Raw genomic sequence first — 18,065 nt, 5'->3', positions numbered from 1 at the left:
GACCTACATAACATGTAATGGTGGTTCTTTGGTCAAAATGTCGCATGGACGATGTTTTACAGATCATCTTCAAGTCGCTTTCTGACAGTCGCTTCGGGATGCACCGTTTTGTGGGCGGTCTTATTTACGTGGCTCACCTTCGACAGCGTCTTCTCCCCGTCATCTTTGTTGTAGCGGTGTAGCGTGCAAGGACGGGAGTGGAAGAAACGTCAAAAGATGGAGCGAACTGTTTTAATGACATTCAGACTTTACTTTAATTAACAATGTAGCAGCATCTCTTTATCCGTGGCTCACAACGTTGAAAAAACGCCCAACAGCAAAATCTCAGGTCAGGGTTTGATGTGACAGGTGGTGACAGTACACCTACTTTGAGACAAGAGCTATAGTCATGCATGCTTGGTTATGGTTTAAAGTCATATCCAACAATTGTTAAAACGACTTTTTACTATCAACTGAGTTCGTTTTTTAATTATTTCTGCTGGTGGTGTGCCTCCGCATTTTTTCAACGCAAAAAATGTGCCTTGGCTCAAAAAAAGTTAAAAAACACTGACCTACATAACATGTAATGGTGGTTCTTTGGTCAAAATGTTGCATGGACGATGTTTTACAGATCATATTCAAGTCGCTTTCTGACAGTCGCTTCGGGATGCGCCGTTTTGTGGGCAGTCTTATTTCCGTGGCTCACCTCCGACAGCGTCTTCTCCCCGTCATCTTTGTTGTAGCGGTGTAGCGTGCAAGGACGGGAGTGGAAGAAACGTCAAAAGATGGAGCGAACTGTTTTAATGACATTCAGACTTTAATTTAATTAACAATGTAGCAGCATCTCTTTATCCGTGGCTCACAACTTTGAAAAAACATCCAACAGCAAAATCTCAGGTCAGGGTTCGATGTGACAGGTGGTGACAGTACACCTACTTTGAGACAAGAGCTATAGTCATGCATGCTTGGTTATGGTTTAAAGTCGTATCCAACAATTGCGACGGCGACTTTTTACTGTCAACTGAGTTCGTTTTTTAATTATTTCTGCTGGTGGTGTGCCTCCGCATTTTTTCAACGCAAAAAATGTGCCTTGGCTCAAAAAAAGTTAAAAAACACTGACCTACATAACATGTAATGGTGGTTCTTCGGTCAAAATGTTGCATAGACGATGTTTTACAGATCATCTTCAAGTCGCTTTCTGACAGTCGCTTCGGGATGCGCCGTTTTGTGGGCGGTCTTATTTCCGTGGCTCACCTTCGGCAGCTTCTTCTCCCTGTCATCTTTGTTGTAGCGGTGTAGCGTGCAAGGACGGGAGTGGAAGAAACGTCAAAAGATGGAGCGAACTGTTTTAATGACATTCAGACTTTACTTCAATTAACAATGTAGCAGCATCTCTTTATCCGTGGCTCACAACGTTGAAAAAACGTCCAACAGCAAAATCTCAGGTCAGGGTTTGATGTGACAGGTGGTGACAGTACACCTACTTTGAGACAAGAGCTATAGTCTTGCATGCTTGGTTATGGTTTAAAGTCATATCCAACAATTGCGACGACGACTTTTTACTATCAACTGGGTTCGTTTTTTAATTATTTCTGCTGGTGGTGTGCCTCCGCATTTTTTCAACGCAAAAAATGTGCCTTGGCTCAAAAAAAGTTAAAAAACACTGGTCTACATAACATGTAATGGTGGTTCTTCGGTCAAAATGTTGCATAGTCGATGTTTTACAGATCATCTTCAAGTCGCTTTCTGACAGTCGCTTCGGGATGCGCCGTTTTGTGCGCAGTCTTATTTCCGTGGCTCACCTTCGACAGCGTCTTCTCCCCGTCATCTTTGTTGTAGCGGTGTAGCGTGCAAGGACGCGAGTGGAAGAAACGTCAAAAGATGGAGCGAACTGTTTTAATGACATTCAGACTTTAATTCAATTAACAATGTAGCAGCATCTCTTTATCCGTGGCTCACAACGTTGAAAAAACGTCCAACAGCAAAATCTCAGGTCAGGGTTTGATGTGACAGGTGGTGACAGTACACCTACTTTGAGACAAGAGCTATAGTCATTCATGCTTGGTTATGGTTTAAAGTCATATCCAACAATTGCGACGACGACTTTTTACTGTCAACTGAGTTCGTTATTAAATGATTTCTGCTGGTGGTGTGCCTCCGCATTTTTTCAACGCAAAAAATGTGCCTTGGCTCAAAAAAAGTTAAAAAACACTGACCTACATAACATGTAATGGTGGTTCTTTGGTCAAAATGTTGCATAGACGATGTTTTACAGATCATCTTCAAGTCGCTTTCTGACAGTCGCTTCGTGATGCGCCGTTTTGTGGGCGGTCTTATTTCCGTGGCTCACCTTCGACAGCGTCTTCTCCCCGTCATCTTTGTTGTAGCGGTGTAGCGTGCAAGGACGGGAGTGGAAGAAACGTCAAAAGATGGAGCGAACTGTTTTAATGACATTCAGACTTTACTTTAATTAACAATGTAGCATCATCTCTTTATCCGTGGCTCACAACGTTGAAAAAACGTCCAACAGCAAAATCTCAGGTCAGGGTTTGATGTGACAGGTGGTGACAGTACACCTACTTTGAGACAAGAGCTATAGTCATGCATGTTTGGTTATGGTTTAAAGTCATATCCAACAATTGCGACGACGACTTTTTACTGTCAACTGAGTTTGTTATTAAATGATTTCTGCTGGTGGTGTGCCTCCGCATTTTTTCAACGCGAAAAATGTGCCTTGGCTCAAAAAAAGTTAAAAAACAATGGTCTACATAACATGTAATGGTGGTTCTTCGGTCAAAATGTTGCATGGACGATGTTTTACAGATCATCTTCAAGTCGCTTTCTGACAGTCGCTTCGGGATGCGCCGTTTTGTGGGCGGTCTTATTTCCGTGGCTCACCTTCGACAGCGTCTTCTCCCCGTCATCTTTGTTGTAGCGGTGTAGCGTGCAAGGACGGGAGTGGAAGAAACGTCAAAAGATGGAGCGAACTGTTTTAATGACATTCAGACTTTAATTTAATTAACAATGTAGCAGCATCTCTTTATCCGTGGCTCACAACGTTGAAAAAACGTCCAACAGCAAAATCTCAGGTCAGGGTTTGATGTGACAGGTGGTGACAGTACACCTACTTTGAGACAAGAGCTATAGTCATGCATGCTTGGTTATGGTTTAAAGTCATATCCAACAATTGCGACGACGACTTTTTACTATCAACTGAGTTCGTTTTTTAATTATTTCTGCTGGTGGTGTGCCTCCGCATTTTTTCAACGCAAAAAATGTGCCTTGGCTCAAAAAAAGTTAAAAAACACTGGTCTACATAACATGTAATGGTGGTTCTTTGGTCAAAATGTTGCATAGACAATGTTTTACAGATCATCTTCAAGTCGCTTTCTGACAGTCGCTTCGGGATGCGCCGTTTTGTGGGCGGTCTTATTTCCGTGGCTCACCTCCGACAGCGTCTTCTCCCCGTCATCTTTGTTGTAGCGGTGTAGCGTGCAAGGACGGGAGTGGAAGAAACGTCAAAAGATGGAGCGAACTGTTTTAATGACATTTAGACTTTAATTTAATTAACAATGTAGCAGCATCTCTTTATCCGTGGCTCACAACGTTGAAAAAACGCCCAACAGCAAAATCTCAGGTCAGGGTTTGATGTGACAGGTGGTGACAGTACACCTACTTTGAGACAAGAGCTATAGTCATGCATGCTTGGTTATGGTTTAAAGTCATATCCAACAATTGTTAAAACGACTTTTTACTATCAACTGAGTTCGTTTTTTAATTATTTCTGCTGGTGGTGTGCCTCCGCATTTTTTCAACGCAAAAAATGTGCCTTGGCTCAAAAAAAGTTAAAAAACACTGGTCTACATAACATGTAATGGTGGTTCTTTGATCAAAATGTTGCATGGACGATGTTTTACAGATCATCTTCAAGTCGCTGTCTGACAGTCGCTTCGGGATGCGCCGTTTTGTGGGCGGTCTTATTTCCGTGGCTCACCTTCGGCAGCTTCTTCTCCCCGTCATCTTTGTTGTAGCGGTGTAGCGTGCAAGGACGGGAGTGGAAGAAACGTCAAAAGATGGAGCGAACTGTTTTAATGACATTCAGACTTTACTTCAATTAACAATGTAGCAGCATCTCTTTATCCGTGGCTCACAACGTTGAAAAAACGTCCAACAGCAAAATCTCAGGTCAGGGTTTGATGTGACAGGTGGTGACAGTACACCTACTTTGAGACAAGAGCTATAGTCTTGCATGCTTGGTTATGGTTTAAAGTCATATCCAACAATTGCGACGATGACTTTTTACTATCAACTGAGTTCGTTTTTTAATTATTTCTGCTGGTGGTGTGCCTCCGCATTTTTTCAACGCAAAAAATGTGCCTTGGCTCCAAAAAAGTTAAAAAACACTGGTCTACATAACATGTAATGGTGGTTCTTCGGTCAAAATGTTGCATAGACGATGTTTTACAGATCATCTTCAAGTCGCTTTCTGACAGTCGCTTCGGGATGCGCCGTTTTGTGGGCGGTCTTATTTCCGTGGCTCACCTCCGACAGCGTCTTCTCCCCGTCATCTTTGTTGTAGCGGTGTAGCGTGCAAGGACGGGAGTGGAAGGAACGTCAAAAGATGGAGCGAACTGTTTTAATGACATTCAGACTTTACTTCAATTAACAATGTAGCAGCATCTCTTTATCCGTGGCTCACAACGTTGAAAAAACGCCCAACAGCAAAATCTCAGGTCAGGGTGTGACGTGACAGGTGGTGACAGTACACCTACTTTGAGACAAGAGCTATAGTCATGCATGTTTGGTTATGGTTTAAAGTCATATCCAACAATTGCGACGACGACTTTTTACTGTCAACTGAGTTTGTTATTAAATGATTTCTGCTGGTGGTGTGCCTCCGCATTTTTTCAACGCGAAAAATGTGCCTTGGCTCAAAAAAAGTTAAAAAACACTGGTCTACATAACATGTAATGGTGGTTCTTTGGTCAAAATGTCGCATGGACGATGTTTTACAGATCATCTTCAAGTCGCTTTCTGACAGTCGCTTCGGGATGCGCCGTTTTGTGGGCGGTCTTATTTCCGTGGCTCACCTCCGACAGCGTCTTCTCCCCGTCATCTTTTTTAGCGGTGTAGCGTGCAAGGACGGGAGTGGAAGAAACGTCAAAAGATGGAGCGAACTGTTTTAATGACATTCAGACTTTAATTTAATTAACAATGTAGCAGCATCTCTTTATCCGTGGCTCACAACGTTGAAAAAACGTCCAACAGCAAAATCTCAGGTCAGGGTTTGATGTGACAGGTGGTGACAGTACACCTACTTTGAGACAAGAGCTATAGTCTTGCATGCTTGGTTATGGTTTAAAGTCATATCCAACAATTGCGACGACGACTTTTTACTATCAACTGAGTTCGTTTTTTAATTATTTCTGCTGGTGGTGTGCCTCCGCATTTTTTCAACGCAAAAAATGTGCCTTGGCTCAAAAAAAGTTAAAAAACACTGGTCTACATAACATGTAATGGTGGTTCTTTGGTCAAAATGTTGCATAGACAATGTTTTACAGATCATCTTCAAGTCGCTTTCTGACAGTCGCTTCGGGATGCGCCGTTTTGTGGGCGGTCTTATTTCCGTGGCTCACCTTCGGCAGCTTCTTCTCCCCGTCATCTTTGTTGTAGCGGTGTAGCGTGCAAGGACGGGAGTGGAAGAAACGTCAAAAGATGGAGCGAACTGTTTTAATGACATTCAGACTTTACTTCAATTAACAATGTAGCAGCATCTCTTTATCCGTGGCTCACGTTAAAAAAACGTCCGACCGGATGTCTCTAATAACTTAAGTTTTTGGGTGAATAATGTAAACTCACTATACCTGTATGTTTTAGCGCTTCCATGGCGAGTTTACTGACAGATATAAGTAAGAACTTTACACTACTTTATATTAGAAATGGCAACAGCGGAGGATAAATGTCCCATAACAAGAAGATAGAGCAAAAGACTAAGCTTATTGACTACGACATTGGCACGGGCTAAAGGCCTTTAAAAGAAAGTGTTTAACAGGAGGAGATAGTGTGTGTGCTTGTGTGTAGAACAGGGGTAGGGAACCTATGGCTCTAGAGCCAGATGTGGCTCTTTTGATGACTGCATCTGGCTCTCGGATAAATCTGAGCTGACATTGCTTAACAGGATAAGTAATGAATAATTCCACTTGTAATCATAGTGTTAAAAACAACATTCAAAATATGAAACATTCTCATGCATTTTTATATTCAAAAAGTTGCGTTAATGGTAAGACGTAATTTATTTATGATTGGTTAGTGTTGGGCTTGCCCTCCTGGGGGTTCTTCAGACCACCAAACACCGACATGAGAGCCTGTTTTAGGGTAAAATATTCCATCCATCCATTTTCTACCGCTTATTCCCTTTGGGGTCGCGGGGGGCGCTGGCGCCTATCTCAGCTACAATCGGGCGGAGGGCGGGGTACACCCTGGACAAGTCGCCACCTCATCACAGGGCCAACACAGATAGACAGACAACATTCACACTCACATTCACACACTAGGGCCAATTTAGTGTTGCCAATCAACCTATCCCCAGGTGTATGTCTTTGGAAGTGGCAGGAAGCCGGAGTACCCAGAGGGAACCCACGCATTCACGGGGAGAACATGCAAACTCCACACAGAAAGATCCCGAGCCCGGATTTGAACCCAGGACTGCAGGACCTTCGTATTGTGAGGCAGACGCACTAACCCCTCTGCCACCGTATTGTTTAGTTTTTTTCAATTAGTCTCTCAGTTGCTTTCCAGCAATTGTCTCTCCTCCTGGCTGCTGCTTATAACAGAGCGACAGGTAATTAGATAAAAAGGCCCAGGTGGGCACCTGTCGCTGATTTCGAGGCCGGTCCTGGCAACATCCCGCTTTGCTGCAGGCCCGCAGGCCACGCCCCATCCACAGTTTGCTTCAGCATAACAATGTTATTACAAAGAATAAGAGACTTATTATACTCTGGAAATGTTGGTCTTACTTAAAAATGCACGCGTTTAGTTGTGTTCAGTGTTAAAAAAAATATATTATATGGCTCTTAGAGAAATAAATTTTAAAATATTTGGCTTCTTGGCTCTCTCAGCCAAAAAGGTTCCCGACCCCTGGCGTAGAGATTGCATCGGTGACTGTGTGTTTGTGTTGCTGAACGCTCGACTAAACTCTCTTTGGACGCTAACCAAACATTGATATGACCAATCTCCACTACGCCGTTTTAAAAGTCAAACGTTCTGATGGTCCGATTTGGCCCGACTGGCTTTAGTTGCGCAGTGAAAAGTCAACACGGGCTCATCCCCGGGGTCTTGCACGGTGCCATGACGCAATTCACCACTGCTGGCGTGTGTGTGTGTGTGTGTGTGACTGTTTAGTAAATGTTACTTCAAAGGCAGCGGGGTGGGCTTATTTTCCGGGAAGTGGAGCCCAACCAAAAACATTGGGCCGCAATTGCGACTGGAAGGAGGTTTGATTTGTCACCCACAGCTCCACGGTACGACAGGAATGCTATGGAGTATGTGAGGAAAGAGAGTTGAAGAAGTTTCCTTGGTGGCACGAGAGTGCAGATGTTTGAAGGATGTTTGGGTGGTCAGTCAAACGTGGAAGAGCGAGCATGCCTGGTAGAGAAGTGTCAGACCACCGTGAGAGGACGCATGCAGCTGTCATACAAACAAAGGGAGGGCAGCTCCAGTGTCACATTATCTTCCATAAAGTCACGGTCAGGAGCTGATTGTTGTTGTTAATCAGCTGTGAAACGACTCCGGCGGGCATTGAAGCAGGAGCGGAGAACATTTCAAGATTTTTCCGTCACCTTGTAACTCTTATGTTGAAAGAGTTGATCAAGGTCATTTAGTTCAATGTGATTCACACTAAATGTTATTTTGTTTCACCGATGAGATAATATTTTTACAGCATGGCTGTTTCTGTCTTCAATAGAATTAGAAGGAAGCAATGAAAAATACTACAAAAATAAAGTTGTCATACTTGTGTGAGGAACAAATAGCTACAGAAATAAAGAAACTAATAAAGTAGACAAATGAATGACATGTACATTAAGAGACGATTAGTATATTACAGGTATAAATTTGTATTTTATAATAAAAATATGATTTTTTTACAGGATAAATATACTGTATTTTAAGGATAAAAAAATTAGGGTAATACTTAACGATAAATAAGATGAGGGGAAAGAGGCCTTTCCGTGTACAAGAAAAAACAATGATACTGTAATAAAGATGTCCTGTTATGTATTGATATATATATATATATATATATATATATATACACACACACACATAATCACGCATATACATATATACATATATATATATATATATACATACATATATATACATATATATATGTAGATATGAAGTAGTCTTGTGATTTTTTCCCACACCTATATATATATATATATATATATATATATAAGAATACATATACATACATACATATATATGTATATATATATATATAAAATATATAAGTATACATATACATACATACATATATATGTACATATATACATACATACATATATACACATGCAAATACACATATATGTATATATATACACATACAAATATATATACAAACACATATATATATACATACACATATATACATATAAATATGTATGTGTATATACATATTTATATATATATCTATGTATATATTACATATATATATATATATATATATATATATATATGTCATCAGGACATTTATATATTTATATATATATATATATATATATATGTCCTGATGATTGAGGGAACCCCTCATGAAACAGTTCTGTAGAGATGAAGTAGTCTTGTGATTTTCCCCACACCTACATACATACATACATACATATATATATATATATATATATATATATATATATATATATATATATATATATATATATATATATATATATATATATATATATATATATATATATATATATATATATATATATACATACAAACAAAAACCTATGTCCATATGAGTTGGGAAATTGTGTTTGATGTAAATATAAACAGAATACAATGATTTGCAAATCCTTTTCAACCCATATTCAGGTGAATATGCTACAAATACAACATATTTGATGTTCAAACTGATAAACATTTTCTTTTTTTTTTTGCAACTAATCATTAACTTTAGAATTTGATGCCAGCAACACGTAACAAAGAAGTTGGGAAAGGTGTCAATAAATACTGATAGAGTTGAGGAATGCTCATAAAACACTTATTTGGAACATCCCACAGGTGTGCAGGCTAATTGGGAACAGGTGGGTGCCATGATACAGTTTGTCGCTACATCTGCTCTACTATGCAAAGCGAAAGTCATTTATCAACAACATCCAGAAACGCCGCCGGCTTCTCTGGGCCCGAGATCATCTAAGATGGACTGATGCAAAGTGGAAAAGTGTTCTGTTGTCTGACGAGTCCACATTTAAAATTGTTTTTGGAAATATTAAACATCGTGTCATCCGGACCAAAGGGGAAGCGAAACATCCAGACTGTTATCCACACAAAGTTCAAAAGCCAGCATCTGTGATGGTATGGGGGTGCATTAGTGCCCAAGGCATGGGTAACTTACACATCTGTGAAGGCACCATTAATGCTGAAAGGTACATACAGGTTTTGGAACAACATATGTTGTCATCCAAGCGCCATCTTTTTCATGGACGCCCCTGCTTATTTCAGCAAGACAATGCCAAGCCACATTCAGCATGTGTTACAATAGCGTGGTTTCGTAAAAAAAAGAGTGCGGGTACTTTCCTGGCCCGCCTGCAGTCCAGACCTGTCTCCCATCAAAAATGTGTGGCGCATTATGAAGCGTAAAATACGACAGCGGAGACCCCGGACTGTTGAACGACTGAAGCTCTACATAAAACAAGAATGGGAAAGAATTCCACTTTCAAAACTTCAACAATTAGTTTCCTCAGTTCCCAAACGTTTATTGAGTGTTGTTAAAAGAAAAGGTGATGTAACACAGTGGTGAACATGCCCTTTCCCAACTACTTTGGCATGTGTTGCAGCCATGAAATTCTAAGTTAATTATTATTTGCAAAAAAACAATCAAGTTTATGAGTTTGAACATCAAATATGTTGTCTTTGTAGTGCATTCAACTGAATATGGGTTGAAAATGATTTGCAAATCATTGTATTCCGTTTATATTTACATCTAACACAATTTCCCAACTCATATGGAAACGGGGTTTGTAAATAAAGGGAACAAAAGGCGGACGTTAAGAGTTATCTTCAGTTGAATAAATGAGCACATCAACATTTATGTCATTTCCTGAAGGTATTGCTTGTACTGCAACACTGATATGTTTTAACGATGGCAGCCAACTGGAGAGCTAAACAAAATGTCGTCACTTTCGTCCCCCTCTTTTTTTAGCAAAGTCACATTTTCCAGACTGCAGTTGAGATGCCAAAGTTTGACAGTACAGGAGGGGGGCGGGGCTGAGGTCATTGGGTTGAAGCACAGGCGCTGGTGTGCTTAAAGGGCCGGTGCTGATGCGAAGCCTTGACGTCTGTTAAGACGGCCCCAGATGCTGCTGATTACAGTTCCTATTTCTCACACATGAAGGGAAGCCCGGGAATGCAACCCCCAACCTCGTCGCCGCCGCGACCCGACACCTCCTGTGCGCGCTCAATATCAACGCCAAGTCGAGCAGGGAGCTTAGAAGTCGACTGGAATTGTCTAATTATTAACTCATTAGTTAGTTTTGTTTGTTGGCGGGATGACACAAAAATGACTGATTCCCTAAACATTTAGAGGGACAATTAAATGCACTTTGGTGCAAGTCAGGATACATGTTGTCTTTCAGAACCGACTGTTTCCCATACATTCATAGACTTTGGACTCCGTGCAGTAGTTGACGGAATACATCGTATCTCCGTTTGTTTTTGTCTTTTACCTCATTTGCTGAAAATAAGGAGTAGCAGTATTATTATACTTTTTCCTACCCTTTGAACCGTGCGTCTTATAAAATGGTGCGGCTAATTTTTGGCTTTTTCTTCACTGACGGCTAGAGATGCGCGGATATCAATCAATTAATCAATCAATCAATCAATGTTTACTTATATAGCCCTAAATCACTAGTGTCTCAAAGGGCTGCACAAACCACAACACAAACCACTACCACATCCTCGGTAGGCCCACATAAGGGCAAGGAAAACTCACACCCAGTGGGACGTATGCAATTATATCATCCGCAACCGCATCACTAAAGTCGTCATCCACCCGAAGCAACATTTTATCAACACCGCAACCGGCAGCCCGTTTTTATATATCAGGGGTCGGCAGCCTTTACCACTCATAGATCTAGTTTAACCCGTTTCACAGAGTATAGAAGACAATGGGAGCCGCAAACATTCTCACGACTGGTTGCTGTTTGCTGGTGCTTATCCAGATAACGAGAATAAGGGCGTGCTATGAAGCCATTGCCTTTGACTCCTTCAACAACATGTACAAACTGTTTGCCAGTCCAGTGACAAGATGTGTGCAGTTTCCGGAGAAACACGTACAAGATTGAAAGGCAATACTGGGTGACACAGAGTACACTGATGGTTGTGATATAAACAATTTTAACACTCTTACTAATATGCGCCACACCAAACAAGAATGACAAACACATTTCGGAAGAACATCCTCACAGTAACACAACATAAACGCAACACAATACCCAGGATCCTTTGTATCCACGACTCTCACTGAATATATTATACACCCCCACGCCCTCAACCCCGCCCACCTTACCAACGCACGGGGAAGGGGGCGGGGTTTGGTGCTAGCGGGTTGTATAATATAGTCAGGACGAGTCATGGATGTAAAGGATTCTGGGTATTTGTTGTGTTGCGTTTATGTTGTGTTACTTTTAAGGTTGTTCTCCCGAAATGTGTTTGTCATTCTTGTTTGGTGCGAGAATGTTTGCGGCTCCTGTTGTCTTCTTTACTTTGTAAAACGGGTCAAAATGACTCTTTGAGTGGTAAAGGTTGCAGATCCCTGAACCATGCATATCAAATATTTCCGAATAGTTCAACCGCCACCCGCCCGAATCTATTTAAAATCAAATTTTTCGTCATGTCACCCGCCCGACCCGCGGTTTATCCGCGGATGAGACCGCAAACCGCGCATCTCTACTGACAGCCATCATGCAAATGGGTTTAAACAAAACAAAATAAAACAAGAAAATTCACCGAGTAGCTTTGTTGTTGTTTGTGCTATGGCGCCATCTTTTGGACGTGTTTGCTCACTGCATGTGCTGCAGCGCTCTTCTGATTTAGAGCTTTGAACCGGAAGTAAAATTGCCCTTCTGTCTTCTAAGTTATCCATAGCGTTTCTACACAAAAGTATTATTTTGTGTAGAAACCAAAGAATACTTACTTTGTAACGTTTACAATATAACTAAAACAATTCATACTTACTATGTGTGATGTCTGTGGGAGTGTTTTCTCGCATATTTGTACGTGGTAGCCGCCCAGAGCATTCCTACCTGTGTGGATTCTAAAACTAATACTAATGGATGACATTTGGTACTATATATTCGGTATCATCCCTGGAGGACGAGGAATATGTAAACATGCCTCACCGGCGTCACAATATAAACAAACGTCATGAGTGAATCTACACCTAGCATCCACTATAATGATACCAAGTACAGGGGCGTATCTAGTCCATAGTACTATAATTACATCCATACTTTTTTGGTTTTAAAAAAATGTATATGATGTTTATAAACTCAGAAAATACGTCCCTGAACACGAGGACTTTGAATATGACCAATGTATGATTCTGTAACAACTTGGTATTAAATTGATGCCCAAATTTATGGTATCATCCAAAACTAATGTAAAGTATCAAAACAACAGAATAATAAGTGATTAATACCTTTTAACTGAAGTGTAGATAGAAGATGTTAAAAGAGAATGTAAGCAGATATGAACAGTAAATTAACAAGAAGATTAATAATTAATTTTCTACCGCTTGTCCTTTATAATGACAAAATAATATAATGATAAATGACACAATGTTACTTCATACATCAGCAGACTAATTAGGAGCCTCTGTTTGTTTACTTACTACTAAAAGACAAGTTGTCTAGTATGTTCACTATTTCACTTAAAGGACAAACTTGCAATAAGAAATATATATGTTTAATGTTAATGATAATGCTTTTGTGATCCCCTTTATTTAGAAAAGTATCAAAATACATTTTGGTACCGGGAGAACCCTAGAGCCCACCTAAAAAGGGACTAGTGTCAAATCCTAAGCGCACGTATTGCTCTTTGGATTTGTGCTACAATGGACCATGACCTCATCTAAAAACGCTCAGACGGATCCGTCTTGTTTTTGACAGGAAATGTTTTCCCCAAAATATTGACAGAACTAAACGTATTCGTATTTCAAATGATTGATATCAGCCTCCTCCATTTTGAAAATGATGACAGGTGAAGTGTCACTCGTGACGTGACGAGTTTGACCCGGTGGAAATTCTAGACATGCGCGAACAAAAATAATAATTTGCGAAACGAGTTTGACCCGGCAGTAATTCTAGTCAGGTGCATGCTATATACCCGGCGGCAATTCAAGGAAATACGGTAGTAAGTAAACAAACATGCTCCTCCCAACTACATTGTGCTTCGGCGACAGATGTTTCTTTTCATGTTCCTAATGGCGTCACTAAAGAGAAGCGTAGGAATGATTTGGTCACAAGGTGGATGAAGTGTGTTACATCAGCGCTGACATGTCCCATTCTTCTCTTCTGTGGCGTGCAGGCCCGTCCTAAAGGGGAAGGCCTGACCCCCTACCAGGGCAAGAAGAGATGCTTCGGCGAGTACAAGTGTCCCAAGTGCAAGAGGAAGTGGATGAGCGGCAACTCCTGGGCCAACATGGGACAAGAATGTATCAAGTGCCACATCAACGTCTACCCGCACAAGCAGGTACAACTACCGCCACTTTTACGGCTAAAAATGCCACAATAGTGAAGTATATTTACATAGCAGTTTTCTCTAGTGACTCAAAGCACTTTTAGATAGTGAAAGCCAATATCTATGTTACCTTTTAACCAGTGCAGGTGGGTAAAGTGTCTTTCCCAAGGACACAATGCCAGTGACTAGGATGGGATCGAACCCAGAACCCTCAAGTTACATGACAATACAAAGCATTTTGGGAGTGAGTCCTTATTTTTTCCAAGCCAGGACTACAAAAACTGGACCCTTAAACAGAAATTAAGGTCAAAAGTGCTTAAAAATGTCTGTTAGAATAATTTACTTATCAGACTTAAAATGTTTATAATGTATATTTTCTGCTATGTCTACTCTCTATTTTATGCTGCAACTGTATTATATAAAAAATATGATAATATACCCCGCCTTCAGCCCGATTGTAGCTGAGATAGGCGCCTGCACCCCCCGCGACCCCAAAAGGGAATAAGCAGTAGAAAATGGATGAATGGATGGATAATATATCAATATACAAACCCCGTTTCCATATGAGTTGGGAAATTGTATTAGATGTAAATATAAACGGAATACAACTATTTGCAAATCCTTTTCAACCCATATTCAGTTGAATATGCTACAAAGACAACATATTTGATGTTCAAACTCATAAACTTTTTTTATTTGTGAATTATTAGTGAATTATATTTATATAGCGCTTTTCTCAAGTGACTCAAAGAGCTTTACATAGTGAAACCCAATATCTAAGTTACATTTAAACCAGTGTGGGTGGCACTGGGAGCAGGTGGGTAAAGTGTCTTGCCCAAGGACACAACGGCAGTAACTAGGATGGCACAAGCGGGAATCGAACCTGCAACTCTTAAGTTGCTGGCACGGCCACTCTACCAACCGAGCTATGCCGCCCCACCAAATAATAATTAACTTAGAATTTCGTGGCTGCAACACGCACCAAAGTAGTTGGGAAAGGGCATGTTCACCACTGTGTTACAGCACCTTTTCTTTTAACAACACTCAAAAAACGTTTGGGAACTGAGGAAACTAATTGTTGAAGCTTTGAAAGTGGAATTCTTTCCCATTCTTGTTTTATGTAGAGCTTCAGTCCTTCAACAGTCCGGGGTCTCTGTTGTGGTATTTTACGCTTCATAATGCACCACACATTTTTGATGAGAGACATGTCTGGACTGCAAACGAGCTAGGAAACTACCCGCACTCTTTTTTTACGAAGCCACGCTGTTGTAACACATGGCTTGGCATTGTCTTGCTGAAATAAGCAGGGGCGTCCATGATAACATTGCTTGGATGACAACATATGTTCTTCCAAAACCTGTATGGACCATTCAGCATTAATGGTCCCTTCACAGATGTGTAAGTTACCCATGCCTTGGGCACTAATACACCCCCATACTTTTCAACTTTGTGCCTATAACAATCCGGATGGTTATTTTCCTCTTTGTTCTGGAGGACACCACGTCCACATTTTCCAAATATAATTTGAAATGTGGACTCGTCAGACCACAGAACACCTTTCCACTTTGCATCAGTCCATCTTAGATGAGCTCGGGCCCAGCCAAGCCGGTGGCGTTTCAGGATATTGTTGATAAATGGGTTTTGCTTTGCATATTAGAGTTTTAACTTGCACTTACAGATGTAGCGACCAACTTTAGTTACTGACAGTGGTTTTATGAAGTGTTCCTGAGCCCATGTGGTGATATCCTTTACACACTGATGTCGGTTTTTGATGCAGTACCGCCTGAGGGATTGAATGTCAATGTTATGTGTAGTGATTTCTCCATATTCTCGGATCCTTTTGATGATATTACGGACAGTGGATGGTGAAATCAGCGAACCCAGCGGCGTTTCTGGGTGTTGTTGATATACGGCTTTGGCTTTGCATAGTAGAGTTTTAACTTGCACTTACACATGTAGCAACAAATTGTAGTTACTGACAGGGGTTTTCTGAAGTGTTCCTGAGCCCATGTGGTGATATCCTTTACACACCGATGTCCTTTTTTGATGCAGTACCGCCTGAGGGATTGAATGTCAATGTTACGTGCAGTGATTTCTCCATATTCTCTGAACCTTTTGATGATATTAAGAACCGTAGACGGTGAAATCAGTGAAGCCGGTGGCTTTTCTGGGTGTTGTTGATAAACGGCTTTGGCTTTGCCCAGTAGAGTTTTAACTTGCACTTACAGATGTAGTGACAAACTGTAGTCACTGAGAGTGGTTTTCTGAAGTTTTCCTGAGCCATTGTGGCGATATCCTTCACACACTGATGTCACTTTTTGATGCACTATGGCCTGAGGGATCGAAGGTCTGTAACATCATCGCTAACGTGCATTGATTTCTCCAGATTCTCTGAACTTTTTGATGATATTACAGACCGTAGATGGTGAAATCCCCGAATTCCATGCAAAAAGCTTGTTGAAAAATGTTGTTCTTAAACAATTTGCTCACGCTTTTGTTCACAAAGTGGAGACCCTCACCCCGTCCTTGTTTGTGAATGACTGAGCATTTCACAGAAGCTGCTTTTATACCCAATCATGGCACCCACCTGTTCCCAATTAGTCTGTTCACCTGTGGGATGTTCCAAATAAGTGTTTGATGAGCATTCCTCAACTTCCTCAGTCTTTTTTGCCACTTGTGCCAGCTTTTTTGAAACATGTTGCAGTCATCAAATTCCAAATGAGCTAATATTTGCCAAAAATAACAAAGTTTCCTAGTTTGAACATTAAATATATTGTCTTTGCAGTCTATTTAATTGAATATAAGTTGAAAAGGATTTGCAAATCATTGTGTTTTGTTTTTATTTACCATTTTTGGGTTTTGTAATAGCTTGGTATACACTGATTGTTTAATAAGAAATAAATAAATGAAGTGAATAATAGAAAGAAAAACATATTAATGATACATAATCTAGTTAAGATGTCTGCTTCTTCTTCTATTGAAAGCGACAACTTTGACATTTTTAAGGACATCTGAAAGCAGGGTTAGATCAATGTTCCTCTGCCGGATTTCAGCCGGTGTGCCTTTACCTGCACGACTGTGCTATGTTAGTATTTATGATCTCATTTTAGCTGGAACGACTTATTAGTGCACTTCCTGTCCGTCGTCAAGCCTAACAATAAACATGTGGTGATGTAACAGCAGCTTGTGTAATTGTGTCTTGGAGCTGCTGGGCCTCCACACTCCGTGGACAATTCAAGCATGACATTTTGTTCATCAAGATATCGCTTTTCACAACAACTAGCACAAAAGGGCGAGGGGGGGAGGGGGGGTATAATACTTGTCCCCAAATCTTTTAATATTTACACAGTTCCACATTCTTCTAAATCCAAAATGGTGAATGAAGTTAGGATGAGTGTATGAAGCCCTGATAAATACCTCCACTATTTGAACTGATGTGCAATATTAGACTGGAAAGAAGAGCAAACATTGAAAAGGGTATGAATGATTCTATTTCATATTCTTGAATAACTATATTTGCTTTTCCATCGTTTCTTTACTTAACTGCAGCGAGCACTAGGCGTTTATTTGGAGATCAATGTATCAGGAGGAAAATGAAACCCCAGGTGGAAAATGTGTGTGTGTGTGTGTGTGTGTAAAAGAGTGTTTGTGTCCATTTTGTGCTGAGTTGTTTTAAAAAAATATATATATTGTTTTATAAACAAACTTTTTCTTAAATCCCCAAAACATGTCCAAAAAAAACATCCATTTGCAATTAATCACAGTTAATTATCAGTTAACTATGGACAAAATGTGATTAATGGAGATGAACCATTTTAATGATTGAACAAGCCGCTAATATTTCCCTATATATCATCATTTCTGAGACGGTGGAGAAAGTTTAGAATTGATCAAATTTACAGCGTTAAATTAAAGCCAAAAGTTTCAATCTGGGAAAAAAAAAAAAAAAAAGTATAATCTGAAATAGAAAGATCTGAAAAAAAAAAAAATCCCCTGTGGAAAATCTGAAAAAAAATATGAAAATGAAAAATGAAAATCAATAATTTGTTCAAAAAAAATTAGCAGAGTGAACAATAGTTTATTTTAACATGAAAAAAAAACCTGTACACATTTATTTTTATTTTGAA

The 18,065-nt window shown here is 40.2% G+C and overlaps 1 protein-coding gene across 1 annotated transcript in view; it reads left to right on the top strand.

The window, feature by feature from the left end:
- Nucleotides 1-18,065, top strand: part of zcchc24 (zinc finger, CCHC domain containing 24) — a 134,756-nt gene that overhangs the window by 110,390 nt on the left and 6,301 nt on the right. Inside the window, exon 3 of the mRNA XM_061911757.1 lies at nt 13,786-13,950. Coding sequence (XP_061767741.1) covers nt 13,786-13,950 — 165 coding nt within the window. The remainder of the gene's footprint in view (nt 1-13,785; nt 13,951-18,065) is intronic.

Source organism: Nerophis ophidion, linkage group LG09 (assembly GCF_033978795.1).
Source record: "Nerophis ophidion isolate RoL-2023_Sa linkage group LG09, RoL_Noph_v1.0, whole genome shotgun sequence".
In the NCBI taxonomy this organism is placed as follows: Eukaryota; Metazoa; Chordata; class Actinopteri; order Syngnathiformes; family Syngnathidae; genus Nerophis; species Nerophis ophidion.
This window is presented reverse-complemented; position numbering and strand designations above follow the sequence as displayed.